We start from the raw sequence: 23627 nt of genomic DNA on the forward strand, positions 1-23627 counted from the left end.
AGCATCCAGGAAGAGGTATCATCCAGTAAGATGGTACGCATTACGATAAACGTGGTAACAGCGATTCAGCTAGTGCTTGGTCAACCGCAATTATAAAGTGACGTCCGTCCTCCTTGGTTGACACTCGAAGCAAACAAAAGGTACCACTCGAACACAACGCTGCGTCACGATGGACATCATGGACATCATGGACATCAAGGACATCAAGGCCATCATCAACCAGGCACCTGTGCCAGGATATGTCCTGCTTCCCGTCGGGGCCTTAGTGCTCTTTGTTGCCTTCAAGGTGGTCTACAACGTATACTTCCATCCCTTGCGCAAGTTCCCTGGCCCTTTGGCAAACAAGCTCAGCATCGTATGTACCATCCTTCTAGGCTCTTTCTGCTCGCATCACTGACATTGGTAGATCCCCTATTTGTGGTCAGTGTTCAAAGGAAAGCAATCCTATGAGCTACTCAGACTCCATAGCAAATATGGTGAGTGCCTGATCATCACCATAGCACAACCACCGCCAGCACTGATGACTGACCGTTGATATCCAGGCCATGTCGTCCGTTACAGACCAAACGAACTCAGCTTCAGCTCAGCCAAGGCGTGGAAAGACATATATGGCCCTCGCTCAGGCTATCAACCCTTCACTAAGGGCCCTTAGTATGACAGTCTAAGCATCTACGCCGCCTAAGATATTCGCTCCATCATCACCAAGCGCGACCCCATTAAGCACGCCGCGATGAGCCGCCTATACGGCGGCGTCTTCTCGCGCGGTTTCCTGAACGAGATGGAGCCTATAATCATCGACTATATTAACCGCTTCGTCAACTACGTCCGCTCTAAGACGGCCGACAGCGGCACTATGGACCTAACCCTCAGCTACAGCTCCATAACGTTCGACATCATCAGCGACCTAGCCTTTAGGTAGGACTTTAGCGCTATCAGTTTGGAGGAGCCCCACAAGTTCATCTGCAAACTTAACGAATCTTTGGGCTTCACTAGTTTTATGGAGGCGGTCAAGCGCTTCCCGCCTCTGGGGCCTATCGGCTGCATCCTCTTCCAGAGCTAAGTCGAGAAGCTTGAAGGCATCGCGCGCAAGGGCGGGGACTTTGCTCTCGATGTTATGAAGAAGTGCGTCGCAGAGCAGGACACCACCACACGCAAGGACTTCCTGACCAAGGTGCTGCAGCAGCACGCCAAGTCCAAGATAGACATCTTGGAGATCCAGCTGGCCGCGCAGTCGTAGGACTTCATCAGCGCAGGCAATAAGACGACGGCGGCCGTGATGACGTCCACTACTTACTACTTGCTGAAGGATAGGGAGCTTCTAGCCTGCGTCACAGCCGAGGTGCGCGCTGCTTTCCGCACCAGTGCTGAGATTACAAATGCGTCCGCCGAGAAACTGGAGCTCCTCTATCGCGTGTGCCTTGAGGGCTTGCGTCTCCCCACGGGAGCGCCGCCCATCTTGCCGCGCTTGGTACCCCGAGGCGGCAACACTGTTGACGGATATTTCCTTCCCGGCGGCACCCCGGTGACCATCGCCCCCATGGTCGCAGGGCTCCACCCCGATAACTTCAAGGACCCAATAGTGTTTAATCCAGATCGGTGGTTAGGCAAGGGAGGGGACATCTTAGAGGCGAGTCAGCCCTTTTCGCTTGGTGCCCGCGGGTGCGGAGGAAAGCCGTAAGTTGCAAAACCCCCCTGAGCTACCCATACAAAGGAAGTCAGACTAACGCCGTGTTATCACAATCTTAGTATCGCGTGGATGGAAGTGCGTGTGACATTAGCCAAGATGCTCTGGACCTTCGACATGGAACTGGAGAACCCCGAGTTGGACTGGATCGGGAAGGATTTCGACAACCTGCCGCAGTACGCTTTGTGGGTCAGGCAAAACTTGCACATCAAGGCCCGAGTGGCTAAGCACTAGGGCCGCCTTCGTTGCAGCTCAGTCGAGGGCGCTGAGAGTCAGTTGTATTCCTGGTCAAGTCCGGCGAGGCGACGGAGCGAAATGAAGTTGGGTTGGTTATTGAATGTTTTGAATATGGGTTGATGTCTAGTTTAGAATGTGGAACCTCGGGTTACTCTGGTCACTACATAGGTAAGGGGTTGAATTCCGAACTTTATGTATGCAGAGGCAGTGCAACGCTAGAAGTGACTGGCTGTACGAAAAGTGACAAACATGTAACTTTATTCAGCCTCATAGATGCGAATCAGTTGTTCGTGTTAACTCAACTTCTTCATAGCAGATTTAGCATCTTGTTGTAGTTAATTGTCTGTAGTTTGGATGAACGTCAAATTTGCTGCTTGTTTCAGACATCTCGAAACCTGGGACGCAGCTCAAGCCCCCAAATGCATCTATCAAGAGTGGCAAGAACACCCCACCCTCTAGATTGTAAGTCTATCACTGCAATCCATCCTTACAGAACTACGGCGGCTGGTTGTACAACGTAATAGCGTCGAAGTCTGGATCTCTACGTTCAGATGAATACATGCCGCGTTGCCGCCACACCTGAACCCGGGGAAACAGAATATGGTGTGATCTGAACACGTATCATACCTCTTTCTTGTCACGCTGCCGCTGATACCGACTGTGAGCCCGATGCTCAAGTGAGGGAAGTTTCGAATCAGGTCTTGACCTATGATTGCCTTCGTGACTGGTCCATGGCTTCAATCAGGCAATGCAACGACGACGACATTATGCTTGCAAACTCGACTACGAGCAGCTTCTCAGGCTTATTATGATCTGGAAAGCTGGCTCATGCGACAGGCTCAGTCTCAACAGCGCATGTGGTGAACAAGTTTTAAAAAGAAAAAGAAAAAGAAAGAAAAGAAAGGCCCATCCTCAACAGACAATAAAGCTTCACGACGTCAATCACGAGCACCCGCTAGAGCCAGTGACCACGGAAATCGTTCCTCCAGCGACCTTCCTCTCCCTCCACAAGCGCAGAATGCGCTTCCCCTCCGGCTCTTGCTTCTCTTCATCCTCAACCTTTTCCTACTTCCCAGATTCAGTACGCCTCCATAACCAACCCCTCCCTCGCGAAGTCCGTCGGGGTCTCCTTTGCCGCCTCCTCCTCGTACCTTCTCTCCCTGCTAGCCTTCTCCTCAGCCTCAAACTGAGCCTGTGCCTCCATGGACTCCTCCAGTACGCGCCAGACTTCCAACCGCTTTCCGGACGCGTTGCGTTCCCAGAGAGACTCTGTTTCAAGAATGGATCTCTTCTTGTGCTCTGCGTCGTCCTGGACTCTCTTCTTCTTCTGCTTCTGGAATGGGCAGTCATGAGGTCCCTTTTCGCACCCTGGTTCGCTGGATAGTCTGCCGCAGCATTGGAAGCGTAGCTTCTTGCCGTCCTGGGGTTCCCATTCCCAGGATCCAGATTCTACAATGGGAAGACCACACTTGGCTAGCGACTGCCAGGTAGGTACTTGTCTTTTCTTGCTGACAAATTCAACTGGGTCTTTCTAAACACTGGCGCCAACGGCGAAATTAATAAGCAATACATGCCTCTCTCCCGCGCCCTTCAGACAACATTCACTTGAGAATGAAGCAATAGATCTATGAACCCGTCTCCGAGGACAACGTTGATCCGTCATCAACTGCACATGCAAATAAGAGCAGGGTCTTCGAGACGCGAAGATAGAAGATGGATATTCATCTCGATCGCGCGATCATCCGTCGCCGTCATATCAAAAACAGCCCTAGTATACATCGACATTCTGCATCTCGTAGATATGGAAGCTTAGTTTACCATGCCAGAAAGAAAGTTGGTCGCATTTCGCTGTGCCGACTACGGCGGCCTCTGGGGCCGCCTTGGCGGTGGCATTGGCGGTGGCCTTGGTACCGCGGGCATGCACGCTGATAGGGGAAAAGATTCCGACTTGCGGAGTTGGGCTGTCGAGGGGCTTCTGAGAGTTGATCTGTACGGGTTCGGACCGTTGAGGGGATAATTCTGTGACCGATGTGTGCGTGGAAGGGCACCTAGGTATGGAGGATATTGTTCGAGAAGTGGAAGGACAGCAAGAGAAGTATTTGGAGCATTGTGTTAGCAATACATCAGAAGCTAAAGGCTTTCAGAAGCAGCTTGACATGGCGTGAAGTGATACCCTCTTTCTCAACCAAAATGTGAGTTTTGTTGGGTGATAGCCCCCCGGTTGTCAAGAGACAAAATCCAGCTATATTTGCTCTGATAAACTATAATATGATGAATCGCATCCCGTAGTGATACGGATAGCCGATGGGGCAATGCGCTGCATTTATGCAATCAACAGACCGTTTTAGACGTTGATCGCAGCCAAATTCTTGCATGTACTAGTGATACGAATCTTGGCCCGGTTTTGAAACTGGTTCGTTGCCCAGTGTGATCTGTAGAACGCGTGGGCATTGTTGCCGGATTGAAGGCTGAGTGAAAGTATTGTCAATATACTTCCGTTCAAAAGTCGAAGGTGGTTTACGAAGAGGATGGAGGATGAGGGCAGATGCACGCGAGGAAGAAAATGCTTACCGGGAGATTGCCTCTCTGTATTGGTCATCGAAAGAAGTCCGCGAGCGTTGCACCATTGACTTCAAGACGGTTTCGATGTACAGTTTCCATTCGTTCTGGAGATTTGGGATGGTGACCGTGTTGCCACTCTGGGCATACCAGTTGTCGAAATGTCCGAGTGCCGTGTGGATATTTTCGTAAGTGCCGCAATACATGGACCAAATCGTCGGGTTGTTCATGTATTCGAAAACCAGGCCTACTAGCGGTCAGGACCTTGGGGAACATCAAACTCAAGGGATGAGGGGAACGAAAACGATTGGAAATCGCACCGCTGGTTGAATCCGTGCGATGGATGCGCGTCCTCGCCCGACATGGAAGACTTACCCAACTCTTTCGTAGCTTGCAACTGGGCGTCCATGCTCATCTTCTTGAACTCTTTTATGTCGGTGCACTGTTTCCCACTGAAAATCTGAAGTCCATAGCGTCAGAGTTGAGATCACGTCTATTGTACAAGGCCTTTTAGTGGCGGAGAAGGGGAGGACTTACCCGGCCTTTCATCATGTTGGGCCTGCTTTTGTAAATGGCCAGGCGGTCCTTGTGAGCTTCGTTACCCAGCTCTGACGTCAACAGATCAATGAAGCCCACTACTTTGCCATTGGAGTCGGTCCATGGCGAAGTAGAAGATTCGTCGAACATGGTCTTTTCAATGATGGCGCAGGGCATCTTGGGGGTAGGGTTGGAAGGAGGGGGCATTTGCCCGGGGATATAACCCTTGTCTAACCACGAGTTGAAAAATTGACTGATGGTCTGCCCTTCGAAGACATGCTCAGCTGCGCGGAGGTCTAGATCAGTTGCCCGCCGCCGCAAAAGGGATGGTAACTCGAGAGAACTCACTGTTGTATGGCGATCTGATGAGCACGCCGTTAACCAACTCGGTGTCCGCCTGGGCCAGCCTGGTTACCGACCAGTCCGAGCATGATGCCGACGAATTTCCCCAGTATTTCGAAATGCTGTCCCACCTGCCGTTCTGTATTCCGTCCCAAGGATTCGCTGCGGGTCTCGGAAAGGCTGGGTACATGAATTGACCCGCTGTCTCCCAGGCTTGTTTGCATATTGTCATGTCTTTGCTCATCATGGTGGCTTCGCCGGCTTTGCGCTTGTCGAGCAGCGCAAAGTCGCCGTTGTTCTCCGGATCCGACGTCGTGTTATCCAGGGCATCTCTTTTGGCATTGGGCACGGTGCCGGGCCAGCTCTCACGTGGTTCGGGCTTGTCGCACTCGGGGCAGGACGGCATGTCCCTGTCCCAGTAGACGACGTTCATGTTCTCGCAACCGCAGCACTTTCCGGAATTCTCGTTTCCGCCGGTGCTGCTGCTACCGCAGCTCAAGCAGTTCGTACACGAGAAAGCCGATTTGCCCGAGAAATCGTCGCCCATGTCCCCAGGAAGGTACTCCGTGGGATCGACGTTGCTGCCAGAATTGTAGTTCCATCCTGGCATCACTCCGGCGGCGGGAGACGCGACGGGATAGCACACCTTGCCGTCACTTGGACCTTGCTATGAGGGGTCAGCATCTGTCAAGCAACCAGTCGAGCAACACATACGCTGTCACTGGCAACCTGCACCAAGCTTGATGTTTCGTCCCATCCAACGCTGCCCCTGTGAAACTGGTGAGCTTTGTACTTCAAAGCGAAGGAACAGACTTACGCATTCTTGACACTTTGGTAGACTCCGGTACTATGGTTCTGTAAGATACAAGGCTCTAGAATGCGATTAGAGGAGAACTTACGCGATTTTGTAATCGGTGCATGCTGTTGAGCCCCCGCTGCCGGGGAAGAAGGTGAACTCTGCCATGGTGCCATAATTCAAAATCATCTACAGTAAGACGTCGTCAGATTGTGGTAAGTTTCTTCAACAATTCAAACTAACCTCTGGAAGATCAACTGTCCAACCGCTGCCGAGGCCGCGTCCCAGGTTTGCAAACTGGATCTTCATACCAAATTTGATGTAGGTTCCGAGAGCAAGTCTTCCACCGTTGCCGGTACTACTGTAAAGGACATTTTCGTCGGGGATGGAAATCTGGTTCTTCAGTCGATCACTATCCCTGATCCTCAACCTGTCTTCTTTGGTTGGGGGAAAATAGGCGTTGAAGTCACCAAAGTCCGACTTGACCCTCGTGCTGAGCTGGCCGTTGAAATAAGGCCCACTGGGACTCATGCTACCGCCTCCAGTCTCGTTGAAAGATGCGATTTGATGGTCGACTGTGTAGTAAGGGGAAAGAGAAATGTAGGCGCCCGAGTCTCCGGCTTCGATGAGGTGAGGCTGGTGGTTGACGGGCTTGTTGCTCGTGAGCGCCGGGTTTCCTTTCTTGGTCTTGTCGAGATCAACTACCCCGACTCCACCGGCAGTGAAGGTCAAGTCCGTACTGCCCTTCACCGTCAGGAAGCCGCTGGCTTGGTCGACCTTGAGAGACCCCTGGTCCATTGTTGCCTGTGTGGCATATCGTCAGTCTTTGCTTCGAATTTGAGGGCGGGCGATGCAAGCGGCCTACAATCATCGAGAACCCGTAGTAAAACCTTGCGTCGAGGGTTCCTTCAACATGCGCAGCAAAGCCCTGGTCAAACTCCTTGCTGTTGACGAGACAGTCGTCGACGGAATCCCAAATCAGAGGAGAACTCAAATCTTCTTTGATCGGGTACGCGTCCTCGTAAATGTCCATCTCCTGCGACTTGGTGAACATCTCCCGCCAGTCAGCCGTCGTCGGGGCATGGTATCTCTTTTGACTACCACTCTGCACACCTGGGGAGTTGACGGCGTAGTTCCAGTATCCTCTGATGTTGGAGTAATCCATTCTGACTCTGGTGTTGCTTGTGTCCCTGCGGGCATTGCTCAGGTTGAAATCGAAAGTTAGAGTGTAGACATCAGACGTGAGACTTCTCCCGGAAAGGCCGACAGGAATACTCTGATCTGCGATCGGCAGATTAGCTCGACTGACGACAAAATGTGTATGAAGCCACCTACCCTCTGATACTTCAATGCTGATAGCGCGCGCCAACGTACCAGCTGCGCACTACCAGAGGAGTCAGCCTAGCTCGCGTCTGCAGCACTCCGACGGGGGAGAAGAACTCACGTTTTCGGGCATCTCGATGATGGTGCCTTCAACTCCGCGTTCCATGAGTTGGAAGCAGCCCTTGATGTCGCTGCTGAAACACGCAACTCTTGCTTGTTGCGGCTTATCATGGGCCTGGTCCCGCTTCTGGACCGGACAATCAAGGAACACGAGAGGCTCCGGTCCATCCTCTCGCTTTTTCAACGAAGCAACTGCGTAAGAGTCACCCGTGACGAGCATAAAGCCGAATCCAGTCTTTGCAGGATCCGTCTCTCCCGAATTCGCGTTGGAACCGAAGTTCACTAGACCATAGCTAGCCGGATCGTCCTCGGAGGGTAGAAGGTCAGCAGGGAACAGCCTGTCCAAGTCGACCATGGTGAATTTGGTGTTGGTTCCGCCAATCTTGTTGGAACTGGAGATGGCCCTGAGGGCGTCAAGATTTCCTGTGTCCAAGTCGATGGCCCAAATCATGACTCCTGCGAGGCCCATACTGTTGGCGTAGTCGATCTTGGCTTGGAACGTGGTCACATCGTCAAAGCTGAGCACGCATCAGCCATCGAGTTCAACTTGTTAGGTGGGTGACTTACGAGATCCAGCTGTTATCCGCGTAAACCAGATACTTTGCCGCGGCAGCCTCATCATGATAAGCAGTAGCCCCGGTGCTTTGGAGGATGTCCATGATCTCTGTTCACGCCGTGGGTTAGCGACGCCTTTCTGTGTGGTTTGCAAGCATACCGCTGTAGGATAGGATGCCGGCTGTGTTGGAACAACGACCAGCAGCCCCAGGGCCCTTGAACGCGCAGCCAGGCTTCCAGCAAGAGGCAGATTCAAGCTCGAAGGATCGGCCGTAAAACCCTAGCCCAAGCACGACGCTTGAGGGTTGGATGTCAACCCGCCAGAACTAAAGAGATTTGGTCAGCTTTGCAAGCCCCAGAGACTTTGATTGTGTCATCTCACCAAGTCTAGTGCGTGGTCAATCTCTGTAAGGTTAGTATGGGCGAGAACTTGATTCCCTATGGGGTTTGAGCTGTCCCACACGCCGTGTAGGTCGTAGGACATGAGGTTGATCCAGTCCACATGGGCCTCCATTCCCTTGAGATCAAAGTGACGAAGATACCAGTATGAGGAAGGAGCAGTGAAAGTCACGATGTAGTCTTTGCCACTTGCGTTGATGGCTTCGCGGAGTTCCTTGAGCAGTGCTGTGTAGTTCTCGCCATCGCCCTCCGAGCCACCGCGGTCGTCGGCTCCCGGGTACTCCCAATCCGTGGAGGCGTTAGTTTCATTGACCCGAATAAGTTATGTCTCCGAAGGGCCCCCAAACGACCGATTGAGACGATACGAATTTGCACTTACCGAAGTCTAAAAGTTTTGTTAGCCATGTTTGCAACAAGCTGTCCAAGGGAGGTTACTTACCGACTCCATCATAGCCATACTCTGATAGGAAACCGATGAGGTTCTTGATGAATGTGGCCCGGTTCTCCGGAGTAGATGCTAGCGTGGGGAAAACCTTCTGCCACGGCCCGGGATCGCTGAAAGTCCAACCGCCAAGGGCAATGACAATTTTGAGACTGGGATTCCTGGCCTTAACATTACCTATAGACTTGTACAAGCCAGGATCGATGCCGTCCATGTTGGTGACCTGGAATGCGTCGTTGATGTATCCGAAGGAAACGAACAGATGAGTCAGGAGGTGCACTGGAATCTCACTGGGGCCCATGGTGCCGCAAGGCTTTTGCATGTTCCATGTTTCCCAGTAGCCAATGACTCTCTGCTGGACATCCGACGAGGAACCGCTAGGCTTGGGTTGTTCGCAGTTGGATTGACAGCCTTCTTTGCAGAAGTCGGTGGTAGTGCCGCAGAAGCCAAATTCGGAACAACAGACGTTCAGAGGGCATGTTTGGCCCGCGGTGGCGGCGAACTCGCCGCACTCGGCCTTGGCGTCGCAGTTGGACTGGCAGCCGTCACCACAGTACGTCGGGCTGTAGCCACACCATCCATCTTCACCGCAGCACGCACCATTGGAGCAAGGCTTGTCTGGACCGCAGGTATAGTCACCTTGGCCGGACGAGGCCAAGGTAGCTGTCAGCGTAGATTGGCGCGGGGAGACGTTACTGTCCGCGGACTTCCTAGAAAGATCACGAGCTGGGTGTCCATGAAGATGTCCATGGAGATGAGATCGGGCATGGCTGTGAGCGTGGACGTGGCCCGAAAAGAGAACAAGGCTGAAAAGAAAGAAGGACAGTAGAGTAGAGAGTGTGAAGCTGCATTTCCGTATGCGTAACATGATGATACAAGAGCCCGATACTGAGGGCGTAAAGAACGACGGGACAAGATTAATTCTCTTGAATGACAGGCACGTCTCGAGATCAAATGGTGAGGGGACCGAAATCATTTACAAGATTGATAATGTCACGTATCCCTGTGTCTCTGTGCTGCGGTGAGGGCAGCTTGGACTCGTCACCTCCTAATCACACAACCCGCACCTATCCTCTTCTCGACCCTGTCGACACGCTGGGTACGGAAACCCCTTCGCGATTCCCCTTGCTCAAAAGTAAGCATACCGGACGTTTCCGCGCCGAAGTACGATGAACCCTGATTATTCGTACAATGGAGACGTGTGTCAGTTGGTAGAGACTCATCTTACCAACTAGAGACATGTCCGTCCCTTGTTCATGCGCAACGCCGCTGGAAGCGCTGAATTTGAACCAACACAAAGTTGCATTGCATGTTGGTGTTGGGCCAAGGGTGTCGTCGAGCCAAGAAGCCGACTACGACCTAGCACCAACACAGATTAACATTGACATGGGTTTGCAGCTCTCAGGCGGGTGTGCCTGGCGCATCGGAAATTGTTAGACCCAGTGCCACTATGTATGTCTGCCTTAGTTGTGGGTCCGAACCCATCAAATCTTGAGTTTCCTCGTAGGCTAAGACGGGTTGGACCAAGCCGTGCTGCGTCGGCCCGTATGCCCTAGTCGTTGATTCCCATGGCGGGGTTCAATGTTATCTCATGCAGGAGATCCCTCTCGCGTTCTCAAAACGTGCGAGGACTCGTTGGCATTCCAGCATTTCAGATGGACAGAGCACACGATCAGCTTTCCGGAAGCATGCCGCGGATCCACTGGGTCGTTGGCATCCGATATCTTCCCGGAGATTAGATGTGTCGGTCTACGGATACAGACCTAATATGGCCAGGACTGGTTCACAGGACCCCGGACGAGGCTGGTCCCGGACAACTTGAGTTTCTCTGCTATATGCACCGCGTCCAACCAAGGAGTGGAAAGGCAGTACGCCTCAACCAGCAGTGTCGTCCTTTTGCCTCCATCTCTTCCATGATGATCTTCATTGTAGGATACATTCAGTTTCTTCTTGCGCTGGCTCTGGCCTCGCCGTCAGACGTAGGACCCCGAGCCGTGACTGGAGGCTGTGAAGCCTATTCAGTTCAGGCCGGCGACACTTGTGCGAGCATTGCGACGAGCACCAATGCCACTTATGCCCAAATAATCTCGTGGAACCCGGATATCACTCTCGAGTGCTCGTAAGTCTCTGCCGTTCCATCTTCCATGGCTCAAGTGCATCGATGTTTTAGACGGAAGCATGTGCTCATCGCCGCTGATGTTAGCAACCTGGCCGAGCTTGAAGGAGATGAGATTTGCGTCAGTAACCCCCTCGGGAACTACGCACTGCCGAGCAATTCGCAGGGAGTCACCACCATAGTGACGACGACGGCGTGAGTCAACTGCACTTTTGGTCAATGTTTCCAAAGCCCGTTGGAAATGCTGACGAGAGGCGTGCCAATCTCAAAGCCCTGCCCCAACGCCGACGCCAGACAACACGAACTCCAACTGCGCAGAATATCACCTTGTAGAAACAGGAGAGGACTGTTCTGCATTCACAACCAAGTTCAGCATCACGCTGAAGGATTTGTGAGATTTGTCCTTCCTGCGCGCCTTTCAAGCTATGGACTGGCAACTGACAAGATTTCTCTCTCCAAGTTTGTTCCTCAACCCTCAAGTCTGGGAAAACTGCACCAATGTTTGGGCCGACTATTATTACTGTGTCAGACCCGTTGGCTACATCTCGACGTACCCCGGGTACTTGCCGCCGACAACCACCAAAGAATTCATCCAAACACCTACTACCGACCTGCCTTACGTCGAAGACCTTTTCGCAGATTACGTCTCGAGCGAGCCCCTGATCGAGATTGCCAATGGCACTCGATTAGACTGCTTTGAGTAAGTCCCGTCTCGTTCGGTTGTGCTGTTGATCGAAAAGCCTGATATGCGTCGTAGATATATCTGGTTGGAAAATATCACGGATAACACCCTGGCCGATTGCTGGGGACTGTCTTGGTCGCGTGATGTGCCCTCACAGGTAAGTTTCTCGAGGCTGGTGTGGCTGGGCTACCTTTTTCACACTTTCGTAAAGAAGCTCCTCTGACAGCGGCGGACAGGACTTCATTTTATGGAATCCGTCTCTTCGTCAAGACCCCGCCGAGTCTGACGGCGCGGTCGCCTCATATGCATACCCATGCACTCTTTCGGCGAGCAGCTCTTATTGCGTTGCTTTGGCGTCCTCCACGGCCGGTAAGTTCTGCAAAAAAGGAATTCACAATCTCGACCCCGCAAGTGAATTGACGTGGCTGATTGGGATTGTCAAAATGCAGCGCCAGTCGAGACGGAAGCGCCTCCAAGCCCTCGTGCCGCGGGAGAAATCGCCAATTGCACGTCATGGTATGTGCCAAAGGACTCCGACACTTGCGAGAGCGTGCTCCGTCGGACACGCTTGACACTTGAGCAATTCCACACCTACAACCCTTCTGTCAAGAGCGACTGCAGCGGGATGGTGATCGGCACCTACTACTGCCGTTCGACGGAGATCTACGGCTGGTCCCCGGGTCTCACGACTTCCACTGAGGACGGATCCTCCGCCACAGCCACCACCGCGACCAGCACGCGGCCTACCGGAACCAGCATTGCGACGCCGACGCCGGTGCAGGACGGCATGGTCTCGAACTGTGGCAAGTTCTACAAGGTCGTCGGTGGCGACGGGTGTTGGGCGATCGCCGACTCGAACGGAATCGCCTTGGATGACTTTTACTCGTGGAATCCTGCGGTGAAGACCGACTGCACCGGGCTGCTGGCAGATGTATTCGTGTGCGTTGGTTTGGCAGCGTCTCCGACGGCGAATCCGACTCCTGCCACGACCACTGCCGCTGCCGGGGTTTCGACACCGACTCCGATCCAGGATGGCATGACCACGACCTGCTCCAAGTTCTACTTTGTTCAGTCAGGGGATGGATGTTGGGCTATCTCGGACGCGAATGGTATCGCGTTGGATGATTTCTATGCGTGGAACCCGGCTGTCAAAACGGACTGTACCGGACTCCAAGCGAACGTCTACGTTTGTATCGCGGTGGCGTAAGCCCTAGCAGACATACGTTATATGATCAGATTGGTTGGTATACTTTGATCTTACGACTAGAAAATGTGACTGCGAGTTCTTGGTATCAACCAAGGTAGTTCTCAATCTTCGCCCCACCCCTTCTGAATGCCCAATCTCATCAACTCTTCTCGTGTGGCGAAAGGGCGCTCGAATCTGGGCTCGAATACGTCCCTCACCGTGCCCACGCCTTCCAAAACCGTACGCATGCGCGGATCATCCGGATAAGGGTTTTCACCGCTGCCGTAAAGAAACTCCATGACCTCTTCATCCACGTGGATTCCTCGTCCGGGCAGTGTAAGCTTCCTATCATCTCGGATGATGACCCGGGGCTTCACGGATCGGCTTCGCCATCCGAGGTCATCGCGGAGACGAGAAAGTACGCTTCTGTATCCGCCACTGTCTTTCGCGAACCACAGAAAGCTGAGCTCCACCGAGCGGAGTGTATCAGGAAGCGCTCCGAGAAGGTCGAGAAGGTCGTTCTCTTTGACCAAGAATCGAGACAGCCCAAAATGTCGTAGGTGCGTCCATGCTTCGACAGGAAAGATGGAGCGTAGTGGTGTGAAGTGGTCGACGGGATTCTCCGGAGGCCAGGGTCGGGAAAAGCTGAGGTTCGTGACTTCATCGGTCTCCAGGGCGAAGGACTCCAAGTCGGCGGTCAGAAGTTGCTTCAAGCGACCGTTGCGAAAGGCAGCATAGTTCTGTTCGGCGTGCATGCCCACCATGATGCTAAGCTTGAGCATCGAGAAACCAGGTCTCCGGACTAGAGCAGCGAGGTTCTTGTACTCTTCAGATGGTTCTTGCGTTGTGAAAATCTCACATGTAAGTCCCGAATTGATCTGGTTGCCATCGATGACAACCTCTGGGACGGTTGCGTACTCTTGCTGGGCGAGAAGATGAGTGACAATACGGAAGCCGCGCCATTTGTCCTTGATGGCTTCATCTTCCCAGCTTTCGCAGGGGATTCTGGCTCCGAGTGGCGGCGTAGGCCAGCTGCGAGGAAGGGGGTAATTGAAGCCGTATGGGAATGCGCGGATCATCGGCGTAGGATACTGAGGGAAGAAGAGGATACCATGAGCGGCAGGCGTGATTGTAACTCTCCGTAGATTAGGAAACCGTTTCTCGGCCAGAGCCCATTGGAAGGCGGCACTGTCAGCCGCCGTAGCGAGAACGTCTTCCTGCTGACGGAGCAAGCTTCGATAGTAGTCATAAGCCACGTCAAGAGGGAGCTGGGCAGCAAGCTGTTGTGCGGTTTCGACGTGCTGCGGCAGCGTTTCGACGTCCCTTCCTCGCCATTTGCGCAGATAGTCTATGTTCTCCCGACATGCTGCAACGAACCACAAGGGAACGCCCTCTGGCACAGGCGTATCCTCGGAATCCGAGTCCTCGGCGTCGTATCCGTATCCACTGCGGTAACCTGATTCCTCCTCCAGGGCACTCATGAAGCGTGCATCGTCCCAGACAATCTCACGAACGTCATGGCGAAAGGTATCATGGTTGGCAATGTTCCTGAAGACTTGGATATTGTGGTTGCTTGCCGAAATAAAAACCCGCTTGAAGCTGAGGTGAGGGGTGACGACTTTGGAAAACCGTCGAGAGGCCAAGCGCAGTTTCTTGAGGTCGGAATTGGGCAGATGCGCGAAGATGGCCCCGGAAAGCTCTGCTGGAAGACCAGCGAGAAATTCCACGATGGAGCCCGGTTCCGCCGGGGTTGAATCTTGGCGAGGAGTTGCCATTGGAGGCTGCGAAGACAAGACAAACGGTGGGGAAGGAGAGAGATGTTTCTGTGTTGGTCGCCGAGAGTGCAGCCATTTTCATGTTTAAATAATACGGGATCCAACGTCTGTACCCTGGTAGGCGCGGTAGCTGCTGCAGGGATCTTTGGTGGGCTCGACAATGACAACGTCCTCCAGCTCTTATCTTATCGATAAGCCCCAAGCTTGGGGAGGGGAGGCTCGTCACGTGGATAGCTCCATGCAGATTACAGAAGGATCTCCGAATCCCGGCCCCGATTTGTCATGCACTCCAGGTCCCGCCACAGGGGACGCCCGGCGAATGAGAAACCCAGATGGTGACTTCAACGACTTTTTTTCTGCTGCTCCATCTGGCGCTGATGCTGGCGCTGGCGCTGCCTCTGCCGAACGCTCCAGAGGGGGCGACTCAGGTTGGAGGGGCGGGCGGTGACACGAGGTTCCGGTGCTTTGGAATCGGAACATGACGCAACGTCTCTTGTATATAACTTCACTTTACAGATACTGCCCTCTCTCATTCTCCAATTACTGTCAATTACGTCCCTTTCAACCAAACAACCGCGTCAATTTCCTGCGAAACAACCAAAACACAACTCCTCGCATCAAACACCCCCGTCGCCATACCCCCCAAAAATCACGACCTGGATCCCAGACCCCGAAACCCCACCGCGCAGCTCCAGCAGCTCCAACGCCGCCCCTCACCACCACCACCCTGCGCACCACTCTCGCCCTCGCCCTCCTCTTCTTCGCAATCTTCCTCTCGTCCACAATGCCCTTCTCCTTCCTCACCCGCTTCACCCGCCCCTTCACAACCACCACAATATCCCTCGCCGCCAACTCCTCCACTGGCGCCGCCCTCCCGCCCGGCGCCCAAAAGGCCACCATCGCCGCCGGCTGCTTCTGGGGCGTCGAGCACCTCTACCGCAAGCACTTCGACTCCAAGGGCCTCATCGACGCCCGCGTCGGCTATATCGGCGGCGACCTCTCCAACCCGACCTACCGCGCCGCCTGCGGCGGCGACACCAGCCACGCTGAGGCCCTGCAGGTCGTCTACAACCCGTCCTAGGTCTCCTACCGCGCCCTCCTCGAGTTCTTCTACCGCATACACGACCCCACCACCGCGAACCGCCAGGGCCCCGACACCAGCCCGCAGTACCGCAGCGCCATCTTCTGGCACGACGAGGAGCAGCGCAAGACCGCTGAGGAGGTCACGAAGCTGGCGAACAAGCAGTGGTACAAGGGCAAGATCGTGACGGAGGTTATCCCTGCGGGACAGTGGTGGGACGCGGAGCAGTATCACCAGCTGTACCTGCACAACAACCCTTCGGGTTACGAGTGCCCGAGTCACTTTTTGAGGACGTTCCCTGATTTGCAGGGGTGACTGGCGAGGGATGAGGGGAAGAGCAGGTTGTAATGATAGAGAGACGGGAGCGATCGTTGGGATTGGGATGGGAATTGGGTCTTTCTTTTAACATATGGATCATGATATCAAGATGGGGATCAGATGGGATGGCATGGCTGGGTTCTGCCGAAGCGGGACTGGCTAGGGATATGATAGCGTTCAACCGCTTTATTAACAATGATTTTCTTACAATGAGCTTTGCTTGAAAGTATGGACTTTCGAGTTTACATCTCTGTGCGGGAAAAAAATGCTCTGTGAGGCAATACTCAAACAATAGTAAGCATCTGTTCTTGTCCAAAGTTGTTAAAAACTGTGTCGCGCCATTCAGCAAACCATGCCGTAGCGTCATCCTTATCCATTGTAGTCATGGGACCTCTAGCAAGCGCATCCGGTACCTTGCGTTGAAACGCTAATTGCACAATGCCTACTCTCGAAAAGGTAGCCGTATCCTTCGATGAATGCTCGACCAGGTTGGTCGCCGTGACTTCTTTGGTTTCTCGGCAGAGAACGAGACCAAGCAAACCCCACCACCTGTTGCCAGCTCCATGTAGAGATAGTGGCTGAACATACTAATGCAGGTGTGAAGTTGCATTTCATTCTGCGCGTGAACTCGCAGTAATCTGAATAGCCTGCTAATAACCGTCCATCTGAGAGCAAAGTGGCAATCGCTTCACAGTGCGTGGTCCATGCTATTCAAGTGGTCCTTTAGTGAGCTAAGACGGTTGCATACCTTGCTGCATCTGAGTTTAGAGCATCGAAACGGTTGTAGGTGAGAGTCGAGCATTTTCCTGATTAAGTTGTTAGGGCTCGATCAAACATTTAATAAAGCTGCCTTACTAGAATTCACCCTTTCTTTTGGTTGCTTAGTGATTGTTACAGTTAAATTCCCGAGGATAGTGGTAAAGACTGTTGCCGTCAGGAGAACACTGATACCTAATGTTGGTTCGGAAGGTCTGAAGAGACAGCTGAGTTTTGCGTGGCTTCTTATATCATGCTGAAAGCTGCATAGGTGTAAAGTAAGCGTAGAACCTGCGATTTATATATAAACTCACTTGTCTTATTATGGACGACTGGACTAGCGCACTTATTTTCATAGTTGCTGCATCAACAACGTCTGCAGCACTATATCCGTCATTTTCATCAGAATGAGGAGTTTGCTATATGCTGTGATATACAGCTTTAAGAGAGTGAAGATCTTAATTGATATCACTAACCACAGCTAAAGTGCTCTGGTTTGCATCTTCTGAGTGGTGACTACCGCTAGATCTAAGGCTTTCAAGTTTATCAGCTGCATGCTACATGCAGAAGAATATTATACCTAGAGGTTGTAAAAGCTCACCTGAGACCTTGTGAACTAGCGAAGGGTGAGCCAGCTGCGCCACTGACCGAAGCGTTGCTTGCTAACTGTATAAAGTCAAGTGCTTCTTCTAATTTCAGGCTGTGTACTAGCACTCTCGACCAAATAGCATCACCCTTGTCGAATGGGATGAAGGCGATAGCCTTATTGACTAGGTCTAGATGTGAAAAACAGAACCTATACCTCCACAACATGCTGGAGCCTCCCAAGAGCCTTATGTATCCTAAGACCTTCTGGGAAGGCTCCTGCCTGACGCCTACTTTATTTAGACGTCTGTTAAAGGTTATAGTGGCTATTAAATAGCTTAGGTTAACAAAATTTAGGTAAACGTCGGCGAAACACAGCTAATTAGTGAGAAACTGGACAGAGCTATCTCGCTTTGTTAGCGAAGATTCTAGCAAAAAGATAAGACATAAACTCACGTGCGACTATGCTGGGTTTCAAAGCTAAATAGCCCAGCATACTCTGTCCAGGAAAGCTCCCAGATGGCTTGTAAGAAAATTTGGTCGCCAGTCGCCTATGCGGCATAGCTTCCGCTGAAGATTCCCAGTTTGCTGGTGAATATGATGTAAAAGAGCTCAGTAGGTTCGGTTGAAAGCCAGCTGAGTCTGCCCACGCAGTATAACTGGTTGTGAGGAGAGCAAGTTATTATAACAATTCAAGAGAAAGACAGGACTTAAGCACGATAAACAGAAGAGCAGAGAAGATACTTAACCTATACGCTACACTGAAGAGCAGTGCTTCTTTTATATTTGAAAACTGTGACGAAAATATGGTTTCTAATCTGGTGCCTCTAAAACCCCAGAACAACAAATCTTTCAGCTGGCTGGGGCTGTACACCCTTTCAACTGCTTTCAGAAAGTTACTCCGACCCCCTTCACCTCGCCGACGGCATCCTATGTCTGCCCGGTCGATATGCTACTATTTTTGATCTAAAGCAGGTATGTCCTCATCCTAGGCATCTTCTGGCCACCGCGCGTTCTATCTGTCTCCGGTTTCCATCAGTGATTATTGTTAGAACAGGGCGAGTTCTCAATAGGTCGGGGGTCCTCAACATGACCTGAACACAGTCATATACATAGTATGCAAAGTCCGCTCTGATGGTGCTGGAAAACTGCCAACTAAACACTCCAGGTTTCAAGCGGCCCTATTCTGGCAAATAACTGAGTAAGGTAAGTATAATATCTATCAGGGTGGAAACTGAAGCCAACCAACAAGATATTGTTAACTATTATTCACTGCTTAGAGGCGTGAGATACTTTTCCTGTTAATAAATGAACCAGTCTGTGGAACGTCTCAATACGCTTTGCTGAGGAGGCGAACAGCAGCTTACTCGCTTGACAGACCAAAATCGAATTGCAAACGTAAGGAGTAAATTTATATCGGTGTAATTTCAATAGTTTTCACTCAGTTTGCTCTTCCTTCCTAGAATAACTGCTTTACCGAGTGCTTATATTGCTGATATCTATTGAAGGTACTACAAGCCGCAAGTGTGTCATATATATAGAACATTTAACAGTATGTGATGGTTCACAGTAATATGACGTATAGGTTGACTTGAAACGCAATATTCCTTTGTAACTTGCACACGAGAAATTTATTACTCTTTGCTCGTCTAAAAGTCAAATAGTTTCGCAGTAGTGCTCTTTGCTGAAAGAAATAAGCGCGGTCGTTTGCATAGATTTAACGATGTTAGCAGCTCTCCTGCAACTTTGATAAGTTCTTAAGCCCTTCAAAGTGCCTAATATACTTGGAATCTATTTATGTAAACTCTTTCCAAATGATGGCCTCCTCAGGGAGTTCTCCGGCGGACCTCCCCTTGTTTACATATCCGCCAGAATCATCTGGGGTTCCCTCCTGCATCATATCTTCATCGCTAATATGCAACCTGCTCTCAAGAACGAAGGCCTGGCGGTCTTCTTTGCCTCTCTGAGTTTCTGCCTCCTTCGGCAGCCCTTCCTTTTTTAGTGAGTGGCTAAATATATCCTTTGGCTTAATATCGTTCTTACGTCGAACCCTTCTCTCAGCCTGCTACACCATCAGCTCGCTTGCAGCTCGTTTGCGAGATGACTTGGCACATAGGCTGAACCCCTGGGCTCCATTATTCTTCGCTGCAGCTTAGACCAAGCTCAGATTCTCCGTTCTCTCAGAGTTTAGCTCTTCGTCGTCCTTACGCATAACCATACCATTATCTTCTTGCTCGCGCTGCTTAGTGGCGAAAGGCCCTTGCACAGCTGTCTTTTTAAGTGCTATCTTATTTTTATCGCAGGCTTCAGAGTGCTGTAGATTAATAAGCAGATGCCTTAGTAGAAGGGGGAAAGGGGGGGCAGGTATTCTCAAAGTGAAGGATTTACTCACTTGTTGCAAATTCTCTATAACCTTCTGGAGCTCATCATTATAACTTTCCAAAGCTGAACTTAAACGCTGCTGAGTGTCCTGTTTAGGTGAGTTGCATTAAAAGAAAGGTTGATTAGACCTGTGCATAATTATGTTATCATATAATTCAGTGCTGCAGCTTTTATGAAATCAGTCCTATATTTTGATTAAACGCAAGCTTAACCTTGTAATGAGAATGCATTTCTTTAACTTCTCAGAAGAAGGTTAGCGTGACTCGCTTTATAGACACATCAGCATCGCAGTTGACTGCGACCGTTTCAGCAAGGCTTAGATATCTCATAAGCATGTCTTCCAGATTCGCAATTTGCGAAGCCGCCCTTGACCTATAAGTTGGTCTATCACAGGCAGTTGGGCCGCCGCGGTGGCTGTGTTTCTTGCATGCTCCTGCGTAAGCTGGGGGGTTAGCCGATTCCTCCACTTTCGCTTATCTACGTTTCCCGCCTCGACAACTGTGGCTGACGCAAATTTTCATGAGAAATAGCGAAGCTAATAGGAAAGCCAGTAGGATCAGAGACACCAGTGAGATCCACAGCAACTACCACACTAAGTCTATGCAACAGAGTTATGCTACCAAGAGCATCATGTGTGATCGCTCTGATCAAAATTTATGTTAACACTATACTTGCAGTTAGTATGGATGCAAGGAAAAGGGGGTTCCCAACAAAGGCAAGGCAGACTTTGCACAGCTTTCGTTCTATAGTTTGCTGATAGGTCTTCGTTTACTTATGAGTAATAAATCTTAATTAAACGAGGGAATATAGTTTATCTATTTCACAGCCACAGATAGCACCTATAATGACAGCTTTAAGCTATAGCGTAGTGACCATTTTGATAAATAACTTAGTAATACCCTTCTGGATTCATTTGTGTCATGATACTCTCACGCCTTAGAAATAGGGGTGGAGCCTCTGCTACTGACTTCCTGGAGGGCAGGCTGTCTGGACTGTTGTAGGCCTTAGCGAGGCGCTCTTAGGAAGGCTGACCCTAATGCAGTCTGCTAAGTTTCTCCTAAATTTAGATCGATTGACTGCGGACGGCCTTTTAATCCACTTGTTGATTTAATGAACTCAATAGGTTCACTTACACTGCAGTAGGCATTATTATATTCCATATCACGCCTGATGTCTAATACATACCTCCTGATATCCCTATAATATATATAGTAAGGACTGTGACTTAGAGACCTTAGCAGTAGCTATTTTACAGTCGTAAGTAGACTGATGACGCCCTAAGAAAATTTCCTTTTGAGATATTCTCCTGGTAACGTTATCTTGAGACATTTGCCTACGTAAGTGAGCAGCGTAACGAATTGCATAGATCCAAGGTTTAAGACGCCTTCACTCGGCTTCAAAAGTTTGGCCACCTCTGCCTTGCGGTAGAGCGAGCTCATAATTCAGCGCCCACCCCAAGGCAATCAATCAAGTTTGAGGCCTATAATTGACTTGATTGACCAGTAAGAGCTTCATAATTGATTGATTAAACTTAATAAGTTTACTTGCCTTAAGGTGGGCGCTAGGTTATATAGCTTATGGGGAGACAGAACTTAGTTTTGCAGCGCTCTGACATGCTCTGATATATAGGTTCACGATGTCTGAAGTAGACAGTATTATAACCTCATCAATACTATGGGCTACTTCCCTGATTTAATGGCACACTTTTTGCTATCCCACTGTTTTGGATAATTCTCAACCTGAGGCTGCCTTTCTGATCTAGTAGAGTCGTTTGGTCCCCCTAACTACAGTGAGGAAAACCGTTTGTTTTTCCCAAGGAGGCGCGTGTTCTGCTCCGCCTTCTGAGGCAGCTGGATGTCGACTTCATCAGACAAACTAGGGGATTTCATATCTGTGTCCGTCTACCAAGGTCGAAATATGCTATTTCTTCTCCATCTCCTTCTGTGGCGGCCCACCTGGCACCAGATGCCAGGCACCGCCTCCAGCCCATATGGGGCCTTCTCCAGCCCACACTGCCTGCAGCCACTTCTTCTATAGACACCAAAAGATCCTCGATTCACCACTCACTCCTGTGGCCTCTATACCTCCATTCCCGTTTCTCATGCCAGGCTCACAGAACAGATGATTGGTATTTAGAAGTCGCCTGCAGATTAATCTAGCTATAAGCGCCAGGCGCGCCTGGCTACAGAGTAGTGTGGCTGATCCCTTACGTAAAGGTGGGATTCAGGCTGGACTTCAGGCCTCAGGCCCAGACCTCTGGCCGACTACCCTCGCACCAGCTGAACGCGCCTTACATGATCAGCGATTACGTAAGCTGCCACCCTCTACGATTGCAGCCGCCGCCTCTAGAGCAATTAACATCTCCTATATATCACCACCACAGACAGTAAATAATCACAATATTTGCTACCCACAGTATGGTACCAGATAGCTGGTCCTGTTAGACTAACACTGATCAGTGGTTAACTTCACAGTTACTACTATGCGATATGTCAATTAACTGCGGATCAACAAGGCTCCAGAAGAGGCGCTCTCGTTAACATTCGTTTGGATCTGTTCTGCCCAGAAACGCTCAATCGATCGACCTATGCTAACGAGGCAGTCGCAACTTTAAAACAGATGCTTTGTATCACCTCAAACTTATCCTCCTACAATCTTCAATAAGGGTGCGTTGACGCTAACGTCGCTAACGCCAGCAGGATCAAGTGACATCTCCCTATATGATTGACAACGGCAGGATCGCAACGACAGCCTTCCACGGCTTCTGATCCCATACTCAACAGAACCAGTCGCAAAGCGATCCAAGAGATAGTCTTTTTCGCTCAGAATCGCTCTCAGCATCTGCTCCCACTTTCTACTCGAAGGGCGTTCATCACATGCCTAACCTCAACGTCAATATACTAACCTGTCAACTTATGATTAACAGCAAGGTTGACTACCTACCTCCTCTCTCTCGATCACCTATCTCTATCGGCCTCCTACCTTCTTGCGAGCAGATTTTTCGCGGCATATAAGCAAATAAGAGATTATCCTGTTTTTGACCACCTTCGACCACCTTCGACCACCTTCTTTGCTAAGTCTACGTTAACAGCAAACAGTCACTTCAAGCCTGCTTAACGACAACTGCCTGAGCATGTGGCGCGCAGCATACCTTGCTATAATAGTTTTCTATTATTCAACCACCAAACGCCAACCGCCAACTACTGGCCACAAGAAAATCTTTCACAGTCTTTTAACCTCGCCAACCCACGCTCCTTCTACAACGCCACCGCGCCGTTTTCTCGTTCCCCAGATTCTACTGCTCGGTCGATAACGTCACCTGTTAAGCCTGCCTACTCTCTAGTCAACTTTCACCCTTAGTACTCTTCTTCTTGCGAGTCACTAACCCTCGCTCCACTATGGAGATCCTTCCCAACCTTGCCCCCTCTTTTGAGCCACACCAAGCCGAGCAAGCACCAGAGCTGTAAGCTGTCTACCAGACGAACAAGCTACGGCAGCTTTAGTTCCTAGTAAAGCTCTTTATGACTGTGGAGTGGTAATCCTCACCTGCTACTTGGCTTGGTCCTTCGCTCTATTAGGAACGTTGAAATCTGGCCCTCCACACCGTCAGCAACGCCAGCAACTTCTCAAATAACCATCCTTGGTTCGCTCGTGAGCTTATTAAACGCCGCTCTCGAACATACTTATAGTTGCCAAAAGGCTCTTCACTATGGCCGACTCCACTAATCCCAACCCTCTGGTACCTTCGCCTC

General features: G+C 51.0%; 5 protein-coding genes across 5 annotated transcripts; 3 read left to right on the top strand and 2 right to left on the bottom strand.

Annotated features, from left to right (window-relative positions):
* Positions 1 to 169: 169 nt before the first annotated feature.
* On the top strand, positions 170 to 652 carry ATR14 (Cytochrome P450 monooxygenase ATR14; the record flags this gene model as incomplete). Its single annotated transcript, XM_037321763.1, has 3 exons — positions 170 to 355; positions 407 to 476; positions 543 to 652. 3 exons carry the CDS (start codon positions 170 to 172, stop codon positions 650 to 652), a joined length of 366 nt encoding a protein of 121 aa, XP_037179500.1.
* Positions 653 to 730: 78 nt separating this feature from the next.
* Positions 731 to 1060, top strand: CGCA056_v006515 (uncharacterized protein; the record flags this gene model as incomplete). The annotated part of the gene is made up of 2 exons (XM_037321764.1): positions 731 to 885; positions 937 to 1060. 2 exons carry the CDS (start codon positions 731 to 733, stop codon positions 1058 to 1060), a joined length of 279 nt encoding a protein of 92 aa, XP_037179499.1.
* A 54-nt stretch (positions 1061 to 1114) lies between these two features.
* Positions 1115 to 1918, top strand: aclL-4 (Cytochrome P450 monooxygenase aclL; the record flags this gene model as incomplete). Its single annotated transcript, XM_037321765.1, has 3 exons — positions 1115 to 1233; positions 1312 to 1674; positions 1747 to 1918. 3 exons carry the CDS (start codon positions 1115 to 1117, stop codon positions 1916 to 1918), a joined length of 654 nt encoding a protein of 217 aa, XP_037179780.1.
* Positions 1919 to 2999: 1081 nt separating this feature from the next.
* Positions 3000 to 9762, bottom strand: KTXA-3 (Killer toxin subunits alpha/beta; the record flags this gene model as incomplete). The annotated part of the gene is made up of 19 exons (XM_037321766.1): positions 3000 to 3394; positions 4301 to 4389; positions 4493 to 4727; positions 4856 to 4940; positions 5018 to 5313; positions 5366 to 6026; positions 6074 to 6128; positions 6177 to 6206; positions 6259 to 6344; positions 6399 to 6959; positions 7021 to 7436; positions 7491 to 7539; positions 7600 to 8116; positions 8166 to 8262; positions 8314 to 8479; positions 8536 to 8822; positions 8932 to 8937; positions 8992 to 9633; positions 9702 to 9762. 19 exons carry the CDS (start codon positions 9760 to 9762, stop codon positions 3000 to 3002), a joined length of 4734 nt encoding a protein of 1577 aa, XP_037179778.1.
* A 3338-nt stretch (positions 9763 to 13100) lies between these two features.
* CGCA056_v006518 (uncharacterized protein) lies at positions 13101 to 14753 on the bottom strand (the record flags this gene model as incomplete). Its single annotated transcript, XM_037321767.1, has 1 exon — positions 13101 to 14753. One exon carries the CDS (start codon positions 14751 to 14753, stop codon positions 13101 to 13103), a length of 1653 nt encoding a protein of 550 aa, XP_037179795.1.
* Between the last annotated feature and the right edge of the window lie 8874 nt (positions 14754 to 23627).

This window comes from Colletotrichum aenigma, assembly GCF_013390185.1.
Source record: "Colletotrichum aenigma strain Cg56 chromosome Unknown KSG_Cg56_contig04, whole genome shotgun sequence".
Taxonomy (NCBI): domain Eukaryota; kingdom Fungi; phylum Ascomycota; class Sordariomycetes; order Glomerellales; family Glomerellaceae; genus Colletotrichum; species Colletotrichum aenigma.